The sequence below is a fragment of the Eubalaena glacialis genome, chromosome 5, assembly GCF_028564815.1.
Source record: "Eubalaena glacialis isolate mEubGla1 chromosome 5, mEubGla1.1.hap2.+ XY, whole genome shotgun sequence".
Lineage (NCBI taxonomy): Eukaryota > Metazoa > Chordata > Mammalia > Artiodactyla > Balaenidae > Eubalaena > Eubalaena glacialis.
In genome coordinates, this window is record NC_083720.1 from 63,127,811 (window position 1) to 63,148,171 (window position 20,361).

Below are 20,361 nucleotides of genomic sequence, written 5' to 3' on the forward strand. Positions count from 1 at the left end.
CCAAGGTGGAAAGAAACCCTTTTCAGTTTCAATCTTTAAACTGAATAAGCATAAATAGGAACTGTAAGGATCCCAATGCAAAGTTCTATTAAAAGAAATCTCTTTTGGCATTATAACTTTACTGTTGGTTTATTACAACTCTTTTGGTATGTGTACTTTCTGGAGTATTTCTTCAAAAAGTTGAAGTGTTATGAAGTGTATAGTATGTTGCTACAGGCAGTATATTTCAAAGTAAAAATTTTAACTAAGCCAATTAAATTAGTGTGCTTAAAAAAATTATTCTTGTTACTAAGAAGAGTTTGCTTATTAGTGCATGCAACTTTTAACGACCACTGCCTCCCCATTTGCTTTTTTCACACCATTAACGGTGTAATGATAATATTCTTTGAAACTTCTCACCTTTTATGTAAATCAAGTCTGAAAACATTTTAATTAACATTTTCTGTGCAGGGAAAACTCTCAAAACAAAATATATCTTTCCCTGTGTATTACCCTAATTTGTTGTTAATGAGCATTCATAAATTATCTCTAATTAACACATAGTCTCTTTAAATACACTTTTCAATTTGTAATTTCTACTCCCTTCTCAGTAAATCATTTTCTAAATATGTACAAGCACACATATATTAAGGGCAACTGTCAAACCAGAGCCAAATCTTTATTCAAATAAGCTAGGAGATTTTTACTATTGATTATTTACTGTAAAATCATTTGAAAAGCAAACATTGCCAGTGACTTGCCCATCAATATTAAAAGGGAAAGACCAGCAACATGAAGAAATAACCAGCAAAATAACACCATGTGTTGAAAATAACAGTAGTTTGCGTTTAAAGGAAAACCATAAGTCTCTCATCTGCTTGCCTTAATGTGCAAATTAAAATATCAGTTGCATTAATTGATTCTGACAGATGCATAAATACAACTTTCAAACACTCAGACTATAATTCCATAACGTGAGGTCACTGTGATAAAAATAAAATGTCTTCATTGTCTTTAAAGAACACTATCCTTCTGACAAACACTATATGATCTCACTTATACGCAGAATCTAAAAAAGTCAAACTCACATAGAAGCAGAGAGTAGAATGGTGGTTTCCAGGGGACGGGAGTGGGGGAAATGGGAAGGTGTTGATCAAAGGGTACTAAGTTTCAGTTATGCAAAATGAATAGGTCCTGGAAATCTAAAGTACAGCATGGTGACTACAGTTAACAGTACTGTATTGTATACTTGAAACTTGCTAAGAGAGTAGATCTTAAATGCTCTCACCACAAGTGCACACACACACACAAAACTCTGTGAGGTAATGAATATGTTAGTTAGCTTAGATTGTGGTAATCATGTCACAATGTAAACATATATCAAAAGCATCACGTTGTATAACAAATAAATGCAATTTTTGTCAATTATACTTCAATAAACGTCGGGAAAAAATTTCAAATGTCAAAAAAAAGAAACACTGTCTTTCAGGCAAGCTCTCAATACTATTACTGTCTACCAGTTTGTGTGAATTATTTTAGATTAAGCAGGATGATCCTTTCAAAAAGATACAAATTCTTAAAAACATTCTGTTAAGGGATGAGATTCTTTAGCTCAATTACAAAATCATTTCATCTTAAAAAAGTAATTTCTCCATGAACAGGCTTCCTTGTGGCAGGTTTTAAAATTTACATCAGCTTGGGGAAAAACATTATAAAAAAACCTGAATTGTGTAAAGTGTCATATTTGAAAATATTTGGTACTATTAAAATGGAAAACACTTATCCTCTTTAAATAAAATTCCATCAGCAATAACACCAAGCCAAAATAATACAAATTGTTGTTTCTTTAGTAAGTCCCTGCATAAAGCCTTTGGAAATAGACACCTGGGAATGAAGTCTGACTATCGCTTATAGGCTAAGTGATCTTGGGCAAGTTATGTAATATCTTGGTATACTACATTTCTTCATCTGTCAAGGGGGAATAACTATAGCACTAGTTTCATAGGATTATTGTAAAGATATGGTGCGATAACCAAAGCAAAATGTATAGAACTCTGCTTTTTATGGATTAACGGGTTGAATGTTAGTTGGGGCCATTATGACTGCACTTCTATTGCTACTAGTTGTTTCTAGCAACCTTCTGTTGCTACACAGTGGAAGCGTAGGTTCCTTAATGGGACTAAAAAGTCCATGATGATTTTAAAATACCCTAAGCAGATATCCAACTACACAAGTGACAATTAACCAACATGTAAATGGAAGGACAAGGATGAAGGAAGTGAGTCTAATGAAGATCAAGGTGGGTGACGCATTGAAGAAAACCAAACAAAATTCAATCAGATTCAGTTCTAGATGGCTAGAATAATCAGCTGTGAAGTTTAGCATTTCCTTTCATGAACATAAACCTACAGTTCATGAACCTTAAAATCTGATGTGTTTGGCTCACATAATCCCAAATTCTTAAATGCCTTATTTCTGCAAACTCCACCCTTCCTGCACCGAAAAAACTGAAGAATGATATCAAATGATAATAAACGATAACAATCGTTTGATACCCACACAGATTCCCTGCTAGGTTTATCAGATGGAGTAACAAAGTGTGACTTCCAGTATATAATACAGCCCTCTGAAGAGAGGGATAAGGGCTGCGGAATTCAGTGCTGTTTCGTTAGCTCCCTGCCTGGACATTCCACTGTTCTTGAAGAACATGAACATGAAATGGATACACTAAGTAGGATGCTACTAAAATTTATTTATGCCCACCTGGAGGCTTCCCCGCTGGAGGAACATACAGGACAGTGGTCCGTGTGCGGAGAGCTCAGTAGAAGCCACAACTAAATGGGGCTATAGAACTTTGGAAAGCTGCTTAATAATTCTTCCTTCATAACAATACAGTATTAAATAATAGATGTTACTAGTCTGGTCCTTCTTTATAGATCTCCAAAACACAACATAGTGAAGCGTCACACACTTGAAATATGCAAGCAATGCTTACTCAAGCGAATATTAGAATTCAATGGAAAAAAGTATCTTTAGGTCCTGCTGTCATTCCACATTTAAAAGAATTGCTTGGATATTGCTTGAATCTCAAGGAAGTAGAAATGTTACTGTATATACCCATGTAAGCACCACCCAAAACTGGATAGAGAACATTTATTTCTGTCATCCTAGAAAGTACCCTACTGGACCCTATCTCCTCGCTTCAGTAGCAAACCTTCTCTACACCATAGGCAAACACTTTCTGACGCCCATCCCCATAAATGATTTTGCCTCTTCTTAGACCTTTTATAGACAGACTCATATGGTACTATTTTGTGTCAAACTTTTTTGCTCAGCAAGGATTTGAACATTCACCCATGTGGTTGCATTCATTCATTTTTATTGCTGAATATTATTCCATTGTCTGAATATATCATTCTCCTATTGATGGGCATTTAGAATGTTTACAGGTTTTAGCTTTTATAAATAAAGCTGCTTATGAATATTCTTGAACAAGTGCTTTAGTGGATATAATACCTGGGAATAGAGTTGCTGAATCATGGGGTAGATGTATGAATAACTTAATTTTAAAAACTGCCAAAAAGTTCTAAAAGTAATTGTGTGATTTTACCCTTCCACCAGTTATTGATGAGGCTTTTAGTTAATCAACGTCCTTGTCAACATTAGATGTTGTCACTCTTATGATTTTAGTTGTACTAATGGTATATCTTGTGGTTTTAATTTGCATTTTCCCTGATAACTAATGATGCTGAGCACTTTTGGTTCAACCACTTATTGGCCATTCCTATGTCTTCCTTCCTGTAATGTCTGTCCAGTACTTTGCCCCAATTTTTATTGGGTTGTCTCTTTATTGTTGATTTGGAGGAGCTCTTTATATTGTGCAAATGAGTCCCTCTTCAGATATATGTACTATGAATATATTTTTCTCAGACTGGAACTTCCTTATTCATATTCTTCCTTATTCATATATATATATATATATATATATATATATATATATATGTTTCACAGTTGAAAAGGAACTTTTATATATATTCTTATTTAAGCATTACAACAATCTGGCATGCAGGACTCATACTATCATCATCATATTACAGATCTAGAAATTGAGGATGACAGTTTAAGATTCTTATTCACACAACCAACTTGGCGGTTTTGAGGTTTCCTGATGCTAAGTTCGATATTCTTATACCTACTCCCTCTTTTTCATCTCTAAGTCCTCTCTCCATTCCTCAATTCATTAATAAAAGCTGTTAGGGAATTCAAACATATTGGGATACATCAGTAAGATTCAATTAATAAATACAATATTACGAATTAATTCATTCAAGAGTATAGGAAATATATTAATCAGATTTAATTTTTAATCAGATTTAGCATTTGGGTTTTGCCTTTTTATCTACATTTTATTAATTTCCATTTGCTAAACTCAAGCCACTTTTCCCTTAAGGCATGACACATTCTCTTAATTTTATTGACTGAGATGCTGATTTATATGCTAGTTTATGTAACGCATATTAGACTTTTCTTTAGAACTTAAGTCAATCTCTGCCCTAAAATATATGAGTGCTCAGCAAGGCCGTATATGGAGTTCTTTACTGTGTTACTAGGTGCATTAATGTCATATCTCAGAGGCTGAAAGTAATCATCAGCTTACTGTACATTTTATTTACTAGAGGCCTTGACTTCCAAGAGAGAGGGCTGAGAGGCATGATATAAGAATGTTAACACTCACACAAAAGTATATACATATTCAAATACTACATATATTAAATACCTTCATATCCTTGTAAAGAAAGAGATACCCATCTCGTAAAACAAAATACCGGTCTTGAAACTTATTTCCAGAGAGTATTTTAGATGGTTCTTCTTTGATTTTCAAGACTCCCTCTTTGATACTTTCCAGGGCCTTCCTCTCTGTAAAGTATAACATTTACTTTTGTAAGTTGGGTACATTTTCATTTATTTGGAATAGAATATAAAACATTTTTGTATTTTCAGTTTTTTTAATTTATTTATTTATTTATGGCTGTGTTGGGTCTTCGTTTCTGTGCGAGGGCTTTCTCTAGTTGCGGCAAGTGGGGGCCACTCTTCATCGCGGTGCGCGGGCCTCTCACTATCACGGCCTCTTGTTGCGGAGCACAGGCTCCAGATGCGCAGGCTCAGTAATTGTGGCTCACGGGCCCAGTTGCTCCGCGGCATGTGGGATCTTCCCAGACCAGGGCTCGAACCCGTGTTCCCTGTATTGGCAGGCAGATTCTCAACCACTGCGCCACCATGGAAGTCCCTATTTTCAGTTTTGATGATATAAAGTAATAACTTGTTTCCTACCATTAAGAAGCCTCTAGTTAATTTCTGGGAACACCTTGTGTCAGGGGAGTGTTGGATAAGTCATAGATCCAGTAACCAGATCTATTTGTATCTATTTATAATACATAGGCCTGCCCATGCTGTCCAATTAGCTACTGGCTAATGAGCATCTGAAACATGGCTAGTCTCAACTGTGATGTGCTATGAGTATAAAATATATACCATATTTTGAAGATTAGTACCAAAAAAATGTAAATATATCACAATTTTATAACACTGATTACATGTTGAAATGATAATATTTTGGATATGTGAGTTTAAATAGAAGATACAAGTAAAATTAATTTCACCTATTTATATATATATTTATATATATATTTTAAAATGTGGCTATTAGGCAATTTAAAATTACATACTCAGCTTGCATTTTATTTCTTTGAATAACACTCATATAAACAATGCAAAATACACAGGTAAAAGAGAAATCTCTTCTGGAATCCTGTCTCAGGAATCCAGGAATTCTTGAGACATTAGAGAAATTCCTATTCCTATGAAACAGGTAAGGGTAAATAAGGCAAAACTGCTAATAATGCTCGTGCAATACTGCCAGTGTCCCACACTTAGAAATCATTTCAACAGTTCTATTAAAAATCACGCTTTTGGTAAAAAAAAAAAAAAAAATGTTGAATTTGTGTAAATTTATCATGAATAAATTTATCACTGTATCTCTAGTCTACAGCTTTCTTCTTGAAATCCCAACAGTATTCAACTGCCTACTTGAGAACTGAGGAACAGTGGAAAGAAAAGAAACCTGAAGCCAAGTAGCCATGACATGGTCATTCTGGGGTCAACTCCTGCTTTTCCTGTAAAACAGGAGTAATGACACTTATCCTGCAGATTGTTGTCCTCACATTAGATCATGTCCATAAAAGATGAAGCGTGAGACATTATATCAGGATGAGGGCTTTTAGCAATTTCCTGGTATTAAGGTGACACAATTTTTAAATATTCATGCAGAGTTTCTAAAATTTACAAATAACTTGATTTTAGAAAGAAAAACTCTTAATCTAAAACCTAGCATCCCTTGGTTTGGGGAAAACCTTTACTTGTACAGCAAATACTACACAGACGTTCACAATTATAGTTAGTATAAGAAGACAAAAGTTAGAAAAAATTGAAATAGTGCCTTATAACTCAAATATGAGCATGGGATGACAACCTGGAAGCAAAAATCCCCATGATTAATCGCATCACTGATCCTAACTGCAAACAAAAGTAACTGACAAGCCCCAATAGTTTTCATGATCTGCATACTGGTCACAGATAACATTCTTTTAATTGCGATGTTATACTAAAATAGGTTCTTTTTAGGTGGTCTGTGACCTTAAAATAATTTCTGAAAAATACACTGCTAAAATTTGTCTTCTGGTATAATCTCTTAATATTTAATTCCATAGAAAAATATTTTAAATAATATTTTATAGCTAAATAACTTCTATTTAAATTAAAAATAACACTTTTCCAATTAAAAGACTTGAAACATGTATTTTAATGCAATAGGAAGATCAAGGAAAAAATATAAAAGTAGTATTCAGCAAAATTCATATGACATCAATTCATTCTTCATGAAGTATTAAGAGTCCAGTATGCACTTGGTTCTAATAATATACAGTAACCTCAAAAGAGATGATTTCTGGACTTGCAGTGCAGTGTAAGAGACAGAGTAAACATGGACTAACAAACAATGCTTATATATCCTGATAGGAGAAATACGGTAAGCAATTTAGAAAACATTGGGTGGGCTTAGTGATTCAGCTGATTTAGAACACAAAAGTGGAGAAAGGCATTTATAATACTATTGATTTAGAAATAGGTAAAGTATTTTAAGAGCATTAAATTACAATCAAGTTGTGAGATAAAGAAAGATATTATATATTTCTTAAGCCAAACCAATTCCATTCACACCTTCTGATTATACTTTTTTAAGATTTTTGTTCAATTTAATAAAGCTTTCTAATTTTACCAATAAGAAATAATCGTATGTCCAGTGTTAAAGTAAACCACTCACAGGTCAAATAGAAAACCGGCTTAGCAAAAAAAATATATTGTTGACACCTTTGGTTGCATATTTATTAAAATTTATTTTAAAAAATCGTATGTAATTGAGTATCTTAGCTAAATCTTGGTGTACACATTACTGAGGGACTCGGGAGGAGGCTTTGAGAGGAATATATGTTAAGGAGAAGGAAAGACCAAAAAGAACGTTGAAACACTAAGTTCCATGATAAATACTGAGAACTTAGAAGAATTTCTAAAAGCTCGCACAATGTTAAAATAAGTAGGAAAAATACCCATCGCTTAAGGGCCAAGATGAAGCTATGTACTTCACACTTATATTTTCACTCCCTCTACCTCATCCTGGGGAGAAAGTTTAAGATCTAGAGATACTGTTATCTTTAGAGAATCATAAACCCCTTTCCCCCTCCAGGTGTTTGCTCGGACAAGGAAAGAAGGCTCAGTTGAGTTCAGTGAGGGTTCTTTAGAGTTAACACTGGGTAAGATAACACATTGGTATTCTTTGTTATATTGTGCTGTAATTTTGTTATTAATTAGAAAAGCCCTTAAAAAGTACATGTATGAAACCATGCAGAATGGTCAAATTTATTTATTTAAACAGAACAGACATCATATTACTGAGACTATGAAACTGATCTCCCCACCCAAAGAAAAAAAAACGTTTTCCAAATCATTTGAAAAACCTCAAGTTCTTAGACAAAAACAGTAATTCCTAACTAGCGGCCCCTAATCCCAATAAAATAACTGATCTGTGGAGGAGCTTGGAGGGTCTTGGGAAGGAGAGACAGAGACAGACAGAGATAGGGAGAGACACAAAGAGAGAGAAGCGGGGGCAACATAAACTAGGAATAATATTTCTAGAATACATATTCCCCCTTTATCCTTCATGTCCAGTCAGCTAGCAGTTCAGCCATTGTTCTCTCAAAGTTTCTCTATGGGGTTCAATTCCACTTCTTTTCCAATATCATCTCCCTAACCCCTGCCTTGTCTACCTAATACCTAGACTCCAGGATTCTATAATTCCATGTCCTGCTTTTCTAATGGCTCCATATAATTCCAGATTTGTGCTATGCAAATACTGTTTTATCATGTTAATCCCCTTTCCAAAACTCTATTTTTTTTTTTTTTTTTTTTACTATTTGAAGTCTTACTTACCTAACATTAAAAGCCTAAACTTCTTTCCCTGACTTTTCAAGGACTAAATAAACTAGACTCCTCCTACTCATTTTCATAAGCTATTAAGTTAAAATATATTTATTTATAAGTCAGTTGATCATAATACACTGTTTGGAAAACCAGTCTGTGTCTCTGTGGCATGACTGAAGTTGATCATCTGAGTGAACCTAAGGGAAATTCCATTCTCCTTGGTTCTATACAAATTCTACCCCCACTTCTGGACCCAACTCATCCTTGAAGATTTTTTCTAACTACTCCAGTCCATACTTGTTATTCATGTCTTTAAAACTCTAAGATAAAATTTAGGCATTGAATACATGAAAAGTCATGTTTGTCTCATAATTTTGCTCTTAAAAATAAGAATTTCAGTCTATGGCCATACCACCATGAATGCACCCAATCTCATCTGATCTTGAAAAAAATAATAATTTCATGTTTGCTTTTTAAAAAATTGTGGGCTTAAAATTTTCCTCCCCAACCTATGTGAGAACTAACATAGCACAGTGACTAAGAGTTTGCTCTGGAGCTAGACTACCTGGGCTTGAATGACAACCACATCCTCCACTGGATCCCAGGCAGTAATCTCTAAATCTCAGTTTCCTCACCTGCAAAATGGGGATTCATACAGTGATCACCCAGTAGATCTGGTATGTAAAGTATTTAGAAGAGTGCTTAGCACATAGCAAGCAGAATGTAATTGCTTATTTATCTAATGGAGGACAGACATCATTTTTTTCTGTACTGCAGAGTCTGTAGTAAACAGTATAGAAAAAATTACCCTTCCAAAGGCCTGGTGATTTATAGACTGAATTTACAAGAGTTTTAAAAACTAAAATCTGCTCCTCCACTTACCAGCAGGTCACCTTGAGGGAGTTATGTAACGTCTCCATGTCCAAGTTTCTCCATTTATAAAAGGCTTAGAGAGTACTAGTGAAAAACCCCTTAAGACTGCTAGGAAGATTAAATGACATGGTGTATGCAAAGCCATCAGCCCAGCATCTGGCGCCCAGTAAATGCATAGTAACTATGAACAATTTATCTCTTATATATGATCTGAGCAATGAAAAGGGAATATAAAACAAATGGGTCTATTTTCCATGGTCTCTATGTGTCTCCCTTCCTCTTTTGCTGGCAAAGACTATTTTCTCAGGCCTGTACATTATCTGAAAAACCAAGTTCCACCCCTGCGCATGTACTATAAGTGCTGAAGGAGACAAGCAGTTTTCATGAGACATCCTCTTGAAAATGTGCCACAACCAAGTGATATTTGGCAATATTTGCAGCCTGAAATCTAGAAAGTTCTTCCAAATTAAAAATTATCCATATTTTCCTTTGTTTGATATTGATCATATAGAACACATATATTCTTTATAATTTGGAGGAAGCAGAATTTGATATAGTTCACTCACTGCATGACATTCACTCAAAATGTATTTAGTAAAATTTAGTTCTATGACTGAGTAGAAACCAAACCTGCTTGAAAGTAATCTAGGAAAAGTCAAATATTCCCCCCCGCCGCCCTGATTCCCAGTATATTTTCCTTTGTTACTTGTATTGAAGAAGCAATGCTTAATAGAACTAGCAGCCTGATAACATCCTTTTGTAATTAGATTATCCTTAAGCAGTAAAATTGTAAATATACTTACTACTGGAGGATTGACTAGAAAAGTGCCAGAGATTCCACGCCATTTTACTGAAAACGCAGCAAATTGTAGAAAGTAGAACACTACTTTTCTATTCTATCATCAATTTCCGAGAAAATACTTCCACTTGAAGTGGACTGGGTCTTACCTTCAACTTTTACACATCTTTGGATTTAAAAAGATATGATGGGGAGTGGAATATAAATTATTTCAGCTAGATTATGATTTATGAACTCATACTATTGTTGCTGGAATTTTCCTTTATTTTCTTAAGTCAGTCGATAGTGGATGGCTCAGCTTTCCAGGTCTGAATTTGCTGGAAGCAGTTGCATTTTGAACTATTCTATTCGAATGTAAATTTAATTCCAAAGCATCTGTCATATGTGGCAATCTAAATTTAGAAACCCACACGCATCTTCATTTGAGTTACATCTTCTATCTTAAAAGTAGTTCTTCCCCATTGAGATCATTAAAACTTGATTCTGTTGTATCACATTCTATTGGGGTAATATTAAAGAACTTTAGTGCTTAAAATAAGACTTCTGCAACAAAAAATTATTTATTCTGGAACCTTACAGAAGCTATAAATTTATGGCTAACTTGTGATAGAGATGTTGAAACTTAATATGAGATAATAATAATATAAGATGGTCTAATATGATTAGCTATGACAAAGTCTAAATGGCAATTTAAATGAAGTTTCATTCTCCCTATCTCAATGTCTCAGCCATAATCCATGGAGTAGAAAAGAAATTCAGACTATTATTTTTCTTTTCAAGTTAGTTAACTCCTCATTACAATAATGACAATAGCCCAAAATGCTTCTCAGAAATACAATGCTGCTTTTGAAAAACACAGAATTGATTTTTAAGTAGAGGCAACAGAAAATTCATTTACTCTTACATACTTCTATAAAAGTAAAGTATGCTTCCTCATTACCTTAAATGAATGAGCAGAAATTAAGTGTTGGTTGACTCTAAAGTCTATTCCTTCTTGTGATGTCTATATTTTAAACTATTGAGATAAAATGAGCAAATTGAGAAAATTAAAACCCCCAAACAACACCAAACCCCTAAACTTATTATTTGATAAAATTCTTCATTAAGCAAGAAGGTGGTATCAAACAAAACTATATGCCTATAATTTGTTGCATAAAATCAGAAACACCATCATGAAATTAATGAAATGCAAGTTGTGTGTGTGTGTGTGTAGATAAAGGAGAGACAGGAAGAGATAGGGATAGGTAAACAGACACTAAGATTTGTGGCAATTAGGTATCAGGTATGATGAGACAGGTGCGAAGGATGTGTCAGTGCTACTTTATGTTTTAAGAAAATATTAACACAATAGCTATTCATTACTGAGAGATAAGTATGGTTGTAACCAACCAGCCTTGTTTCAAACTGTGCTAATTTCCACTTGGCCCCCAGGTTAGAATAAGAAAATCTTAAGAAAGGAAAATAAATCCTTAACATTGTTGCATCTCTGCTGTGAAGAGCCATGTGTTTCTGAGGTGATTCCAGTTTTTATGCTAACAAATTGACAGAGAAATCACATTTGATTTACTTTCATTATTTTCCTTTTAGATCCCAATTTTAAGGAGTAGTGCATGTAACGAATGGAGCAATAATTCTGGAGTAGTTGGTCACTGTGATTGATTTAGGAGACATTTGCCAAGACAGAGACAAAGTAGACTGAATACCTAACCAACCTAAAATCTATCACACAGGGTACCCCATAAGAAGTACTTAGAATCCCCAGGTTACTGTAAGACACGACTATTAGAAAAAATCATGACTTTAGAAGTTGATTTTAAAAACAAACAATAGGCCAAACCTTCTTTAAAATGACAATCCTAAATGCACACAGATGCAGAACCAACCATAATGAAAAAGATTTTACTTTGACAATCTGAATATAAATCAAGCTCTAATGAAAAACATGTATAAAAATTTTATTGGCTAGAAAACTAAAAAAGAAAGTTAAATATTTACTTCATAGGTACTCCTATTTCTGACCAAAAGTACATAACTACTGATATGAAATGGTCTAATTAATGTATTTCCTGAGGGTGTTACTCTAAAACCTGACTTTTTTTTTCATGCAGAGGGACATAATTTCCTGGTAGAAAGAACTACTGATATCATAATAACAAGTTGCATATTGGTTTGGCCAGCTGAGGGGGGTAGAGTGCAGGGGCAGTGATAAGTTTCACAGCTCCCACCCTGTCAGAGGAATGCAGGAGATATGAGAGTAGCACAAGAGTTTACTGACATTTTACTCTAGAGAATATTTCATCCAAATCTCAGAAACTGTCATGTAAGCCTGCTTTCCACTGCTTGGGTTCCCCAGTTTTTGTGCAAGGTGCTTTGTCTAGACCTTACAGAAGCCTGATGCTTTCACAACAGGACACACTCACAACCCCCAAAAGGGGACACATACAATAGGTGAGGCATCGTTTTAATGCCCAATCTTCCTACCAAGTTTGTGGGTAGAGCAATTTATAGTTTGTCACTCGACCATTTCTTGTTGCCCTTAAACAACAAAGATTTTACTCAGATGTGATTGCTCTAAACCCACTCAATCTAACATCGCTGATACAGCACTTAATGGTATCCTTGCTTTGGGTTATCCCTCAGGCCCACCTGCACAAAACCTTCCTTTATATTATAGCCTTTTAAGATCTTATTCTTGTCTGGTTTTATTCACATAGCCAGTCTACTAGCATTCAAACAAGAGCTAAGTTTTTGCAACATGGAGAATTAACAGACATTTTAGAGGGATATTAGAAAAAGGAAAATTCTCACCAAAAAAAATTCAAATTTACCTGAAAAGATGACTTATTTTCTAAAAGAAAAGAAGCCATGAGAACCTATAATGTATTTCATAATGCAGACAGGAGTTTGTTCATAAACTCAATACGTTTCCTTTATCTCAATGTTAAAATGAAAGAATAACAGAATTTAAGAGTTAGGCCAGATTTCAAAGGTTATCTAAATCAGAGATTCTCAACATGACACCACTGACATTTTGAGCCAGATTATGCTTTGTTGTAAAGAGCCTTCCTGTGTATTGTAGGATGTTTAGCAGCATCTCTGGTCTCTAACCACTAAATACCAGAAGCACCACCCTACCCAGTGTGACCCTCAGAAATATCTCCAGACATTGCCAAATGCCCCCTGGGGGACAAAAATCTCCCCCACCTGACAATCACTGCTCTGTGACAGGGATGCTTGTAGCAGTCATATGATGAGAGAGAATTTCTATTGCAATCGTTGAGTAGTATACAGAGGATGTGGCCAAAATCATATGTAGGAGTAAGAAAGAAGTTAAACAAGATAAAGGTGTCTAAAAGGCTAAATTTCTACAGCAAAAAGAACACATGTTCTGTTTATTTAGTTGCTAGTAAGACCAGAATGACATAGAAGCTGTTAAACTGCTTGCATTTTATAAAAATACTTTTGTGTAATTGTAAGATATGAAGGGCAGAGTTATGAACTGAATGTTTATGTTTCCCCAATTCATATGTTGAAACCTACCTACAGGGTGGTGGGGCCTTTATGAGGTAATTAGGATTAGATGAGGTCACGAGGGTGGAATCCTCAGGAATGGGCTTAGTGCCCTTGTAAGAGTCACAGAGAGTGTGCTTCCTCTCTCTGCTCTCCGCCCTGGGAGGATACAAGAAGTCCCCAGTCTGCAACCTGGAAGAGGCCTCTCACCAGAACTTGGCCAGGCTGGCACTCTGATGTCAGACTTCTAGTCTCCACACTGTGAGAAATAAACTTCTGTTGTTTATGAGCCAACTAGTCTACTGTAGTCTGTTATAGTAGCCAGATTATCATGAAATCAGAAACATATCAGATTAGCCTGGTACAATTAAGAACTTGCTGACTTATGGCTACTAGCTAGAGAGTCTGCAATCATACCAAGTAGCTTTACCGCATTTCAGAACTGTACCAACCTCCCCATCTTTTTTCTTTTTTTTTAATAATTAGAAGTAAAACCAATCTGTACTCAAATCTAGTACTTAATAAATCTGTGATCTGGAGGCAACTTACTTAATTTCTCTGAGCTTCCCTTTTCTCAATTGTAAAATTCAAATGATAATATAACTCATGGAGAAATTTAAAAAAAAAACTATAAATGAGTTTTGGTATGCAGAGAGTTCATTTCATAATACCTGATTAATAAATAGTAATGGTTATTATCAATATGAATTATAAAAGTTGTGGTAAATTTCATCTTATAAAACTTGAATCCTCTGTTTTCGGGGTTGGTTTATAGACAGTGTGGCAGGAAATCTTTTTCTAATCTGTCAGATAATGTCAACATAACAGAAAAACCTAAGTTTCAAAATGAAAGTTTTCTGATACCTCAAACAAGTTCAGAGACTGTCTTATATGGATCCCCCATGCTAGCTAACTTCTTATTTAACCTTACATGTATACATGTCTTCTCCCAGTTGGATGGCAAATATCCTTATTGGAAGTATTTATTTTGTATTTGTTTTCCAATATTACTGCAAAATAGGTGAGAATTATAACAAGCACACAATCTCAGAGCTTGCGATTCTTGAATGCTCAGAGAACTTTCAAATGTAACTATAATTCAAGATGATTCACCATCTATCTAAAAATTAGGAAAACACTTAAGCATGGCAAATAAATAAAATAAACCCAAGACCTTAAAAAGATGAATCATTCCTGCTAAATCTTTAATTTGATACGGTCAAATTAACCAACTATTACCACAGTCCTACCCACCAGGAAAATATGACCCTGGCACTTGGTCTATATTCTTCTTTCTAACAATAATGGCAGTAGATTTTTCATTTAGCTACTCATTTTTACATTTTCAAAAAACACTTGTGCCATAATAATTATCCTTTAACCACTTGAATTTTCAATCATAGTTGCAATGTGAAATAACAGCACCTACCATTATAGTGTTTAACTGTGTCAATGGTTAAGAATCTCTTCACCACAAGATAAGCAGATCCAGGTTCAGCTAATGAACTCCACTGAAGCACCTGTTCCAACACATTTTCTGTGTAGTGAAGAGGGCGCTCTGCAAACAAAAACAAATCAAATTACAAAAAAAATCTTAACTGTTTTTAATTATAAAATTTAAAAAGTCCTTTTAGAAAGCTCTGTACAAGACAATAAGCATGACTGTATCTTATGGTACACAAGAATAGTGCTAGGACTACATACAGGAAACCCTAAGACCTGGAACAGCATTAAGCACATAATAAAATTTACTGTATAAATAAATCTGTGCAGGGACATTTGTTTGTTACATAACTATTTAAAAAAAATTCAGAGGTACTAACCTTTAAATAAAATTTCAGAAATATAGCCACCTTTTTGTACAACAAATTTGTTAATTACTCTACTTTTTAATTTAAACAACATTCTGGTTTGCTTATGGAAAGCTGTGTATTTGCATATGCAAATAATAATTATAAAAGGACTAGTAAAATTAGTCTTGTCCAGTACTAAGTAATAACATAAATAAACCCTTTGTTTCTCCCAACAAGACTAGCATAATTTGTGATCATTAGTGAACAACTTATAGCTGATACAGTCAACTTACATGAAATTATAAAAGATAACTTCAACAGAGAACATAAGATAATCATTATCAAACAGTACTGAGTAATCTATGTTTAACTATTAGTGGAAATATCAATCAGAAACATTATGTAGCAATATTATACATTAATTGTTCATATAATAGGCCAACAAGCAAGAAGTTTATGACATCTTAAAGATTTCTCCTTGGTAGAAGGACGTGATCTCACTCCCTCTTGCGAGAACACCAGAATCACAACTAACTGCTGAACAATCATTGACAGGAAGACACTGGAACTCACCAAAAAAGATACCCCACATCCAAAGACAAAGGAGAAGCCACAATGAGACAGTAGGAGGGGCACAATCACAATAAAATCAAATCCCATAACTGCTGGGTGGGTGACTCACAAACTGGAGAACACTTGTAGCACAGAAGTCCACCCACTGTAGTGAAGGTTCTGAGCCCCACATCAGGCTTCCCAACCTGGGGGTCTGGCAGCAGGAGGAGGAATTCTTAGAGAATCAGACTTTGAAGGCTAGCGGGATTTGAATGCAGAAATTTGACAGGACTGGGGGAAACAGAGACTGCACTCTTGGAGGGCACACACAAAGTAGTGTGCACATCGGGACCCAGGGGAAGGAGCAGTGATCCCAGGGGAGACTGAACCAGACCTACCAGCTAGTGTTGGAGGGTCTCCTGCAGAGGCGGGGGGTGGCTCTATCTCACCGTGAGGACAAGGACACTGGCAGCAGAAGTTCTGGGAAGTACTCATTGGTGTGAGCCCTCCCAGAGTCCGGCATTAGCCCCACCAAAGAGCCCAGGTAGGCTTCAGTGTTGGGTCCCCTCAGGCCAAACAACCAACAGGGAGGGGACCCAGCCCCACCCATCAGCAGGCAAGAGGATTAAAGTTTTACTGAGCTCTGCCCACCAGAGCAACAGCCAGCTCTATCCACCGCCAGTCCCTCCCATCAGGATACTTGCACAAGCCTCTTAGATAGCTGCATCCACCAGAGGGCAGACAGCAGAAGCAAGAAGAACTACAATCCTGCAGCCTGTGGAACAAAAACCACATTCATAGAAAGATAGACAAGATGAAAAGGCACAAGGCTATGTACCAGATGAAGGAACAAGATAAAACCCCAGAAAAACAGCTAAATGAAGTGGAGATAGGCAACTTTCCAGAAAAAGAATTCAGAATAATGATAGTGAAGATGATCCAGGACCTTGGAAAAAGAATGGAGGCAAAGATCGAGATGTTGCAAGAAATGTTTAACAAAGACCTAGAAGAATTAAAGAACAAACAAACAGAGATGAACAATACAATAACTGAAATGAAAACTACACTAGAAGGATTCAATAGCAGAATAACTGAGGCAGAAGAACGGGTAAGTGACGTGGAAGACAGAATGGTGGAATTCACTGCTGCAGAACAGAATAAAGAAAAAAGAATGAAAAGAAATGAAGACAGGGTAAGAGACCTCTGGGATAACATTAAATGCAACAACATTCGCATTATAGGGGTCCCAGAAGGAGAAGAGAGAGAGAAAGGACCCGAGAAATATTTGAAGAGATTATAGTCGAAAACTTACCTAACATGGGAAAGTAAATAGCCACCCAAGTCCAGGAAGCACAGAGAGTCCCATACAGGATAAACCCAAGGAGAAACACGCCGAGATACATAGTAATCAAATCGGCAAAAATTAAAGACAAAGAAAAATTATTGAAAGCAGCAAGGGAAAAATGACAAATAATATACAAGGGAACTCCCATAAGGTTAACAGCTGATTTCTCAGCAGAAATTCTACAAGCCAGAAGGGAGTGGAATGATACACTTAAAGTGATGAAAGGGAAGAACCTACAACCAAGATTACTCAACCCAGCAAGGATCTCATTCAGATTCGATGGAGAAATCAAAAGCTTTACAGACAAGCAAAAGCTAAGAGAATTCAGCACCACCAAACCAGCTCTACAACAAATGCTAAAGGAACTTCTCTAAGTGGGGAACACAAGAGAAGAAAAGGACCTACAAAAACAAACCCAAAATAATTAAGAAAATGGTCATAGGAACATACATATCGATAATTAACTTAAACGTGAATGGATTAAATGCTCCAACCAAAAGACACAGGCTTCTTCCAAGCTAATGAAAAATTATTAAAGGTGTATTTCTGAACTGGAAGGAAAGAAATTAACATTTAGTTGCAGATAAATGAAGGTTTAGTACAAATTGAATTGACGGCCCAGGTTATACTTCTATTACCATCTTGGGGTTAATTTAAGCATTTTTGGCTATGTCTCCCAGGAAGGGGAGAAAATATAATAATAGTCATGTTTACACCAAGCCAGATTTATTGTTATGACTATCCTGATATCCCTATAGAAGTTGTGCTGTGTTTCTTTTTTATTCTACTTTAATAGAAAGTTTAAAGCAAATAATTAATTGCTGACTCAGAAATTTTGATAGTTACACACAGATTTGGGAGTTTGTTGGTCTCATTTGGAGACTTCCTTTGGACCCTCCTTTATGTACCTTTTAAAAATAAAAATGGAAACATCTTCATTTTTTTCTCATGTTATTTATAAAAGTAATATAGAGACTTAAAGACATTCTGGTACATTCTAAAGGGCAAGTATGTTGCTCAGCATACCTCTTTGAGCTAAGAGACTTAATTAAGAATGCTATTATGCCTAAGTCCATGAACAGGCTTGCTATAGCCCAAATGTCTTTTTTTCAGGATAAGTTTGTTTTTTCTGATGTTACCATCACATTTATTCAATACCATGAGATAACATCATGACTTACAAATACCATGGTTATCATTCATAATAATGCACAAAATAAAGAAACAGAATTCCCTGAAACTTAGTAGAAACACTATGCTAATCCCAGAATATGAATTTACTGCTTCTGTGAATACTGTTTATTTTACTGTTTTTTTTTTAATAAATTTATTTGTTTAAAAAAAAAAAAAGACACAGGCTTGCTGAATGGATACAAGAACAAGACCCATCTATATGTTGTCTACAAGAGACCCACTTCAGACCTAGGGACACATACAGACTGAAAGTAAGGGGATGGAAAAAGATATTCCATGCAAATGGAAATAAAAAGAAAGCTGGAGTAGCAATTCTCATATCAGACAAACTAGACTTTAAAATAAAGAATGTTACAAGAGACAAGGAAGGACACTACATAATGATCAAGGGATCAATCCAAGAAGAAGATATAACAATTATAAATAGATATGCACCCAACATAGGAGCACCTCAATACATAAGGCAACTGCTAACAGCTGTAAAAGAGGAAATCAACAGTAACACAATAATAGTGGAGGACTTTAACACCTCACTTACACCAATGGACAGATCATCCACACAGAAAATTAATAAGGAAACACAAGCTTTAAGTGACACAACAGACCACATAGATTTAATAGATATTTATAGGACATTCCATCTAAAAACAGCAGATTACACTTTCTTCTCAAGTGCACATGGAACATTCTCCATGACAGATCACATCTTGGGTCACAAATCAAGGCTCAGTAAATTTAGGAAAATTGAAATCATATCAAGCATCTTTTCTGACCACAATGCTATGAGATTAGAAATGAATTACAAGGAAAAAAATGTAAAAAACACAAACACATGGAGGCTAAACAATACGTTACTAAATAACCAAGAGACCACTGAATAAAGCAAAGAGGAAATCAAAAAATAGCTAGAGACAAATGACAATGAAAACACAATGATCCAAAACCTATGGGATGCAGCAAAAGCAGTACTAAGAGGGAAGTTTATAGCTATACAAGCCTACCTCCAAAAACAAGAAAAATCTCAAATAAACAATCTAACCTTACACCTAAAGGAACTAGGGAAAGAAGAACAAACAAAACCCAAAGTTAGCAGAAGGAAAGAAATCATAAAGATCAGAGCAGAAATAAATGAAAAAGAAACAAAGAAAAGAATAGCAAAGATCAATAAAACTAAAAGCTGGTTCTTTGAGGAGATAAACAAAATTGATAAACCATTAGCCACACTCATCAAGAAAAAGAGGGAGAGGACTCAATAAAATTAGAAATGAAATAGAAGTTACAACAGACACCGCAGAAATACAAAGCCTCCTAAGAGACTACTACAAGCAACTCTATGCCAATAAAATGGACAACTTGGAGGTAACGGAAAAATTCTTAGAAAGGTATAACCTTCCAAGACTGAACCAGGAAGAAATAGAAAATATGAACAGATCAATCACAAGTAATGAAATTGAAACTGTGATTAAAAATCTTCCAACAAACAAAAGTCCAGGACCAGATGGCTTCACAGGTGAATTCTATCAAACATTTAGAGAAGAGCTAACACACATCCTTCTCAAACTCTTCCATAAAATTGCAGAGGAAGGAACACTCCCAAACTCATTCTATGAGTCCACCATCACCCTGTTACCAAAACCAGACAAAGATAGTACAGAAAAAGACAATTACAGACCAATATCACTGATGAATATAGATGCAAAAATCCTCAAAAAAATACAAGCAAACAGAATCCAACAGCACATTAAAAGGATCATACACCATGATCAAGTGGGATTTATCCCAGG

The 20,361-nt window shown here is 35.2% G+C and overlaps 1 protein-coding gene across 1 annotated transcript in view; it reads right to left on the reverse strand.

Moving 5' to 3' along the window:
• The window catches only part of ARAP2 (ArfGAP with RhoGAP domain, ankyrin repeat and PH domain 2), a 192,414-nt gene that overhangs the window by 36,275 nt on the left and 135,778 nt on the right, over nucleotides 1-20,361 (reverse strand). Inside the window, exons 25-26 of the mRNA XM_061191308.1 lie at nucleotides 15,123-15,251; nucleotides 4,757-4,896 (exon numbers count right to left, since the gene is read on the reverse strand). Of these exons, the coding sequence (XP_061047291.1) occupies nucleotides 4,757-4,896; nucleotides 15,123-15,251 (269 nt within the window). The remainder of the gene's footprint in view (nucleotides 1-4,756; nucleotides 4,897-15,122; nucleotides 15,252-20,361) is intronic.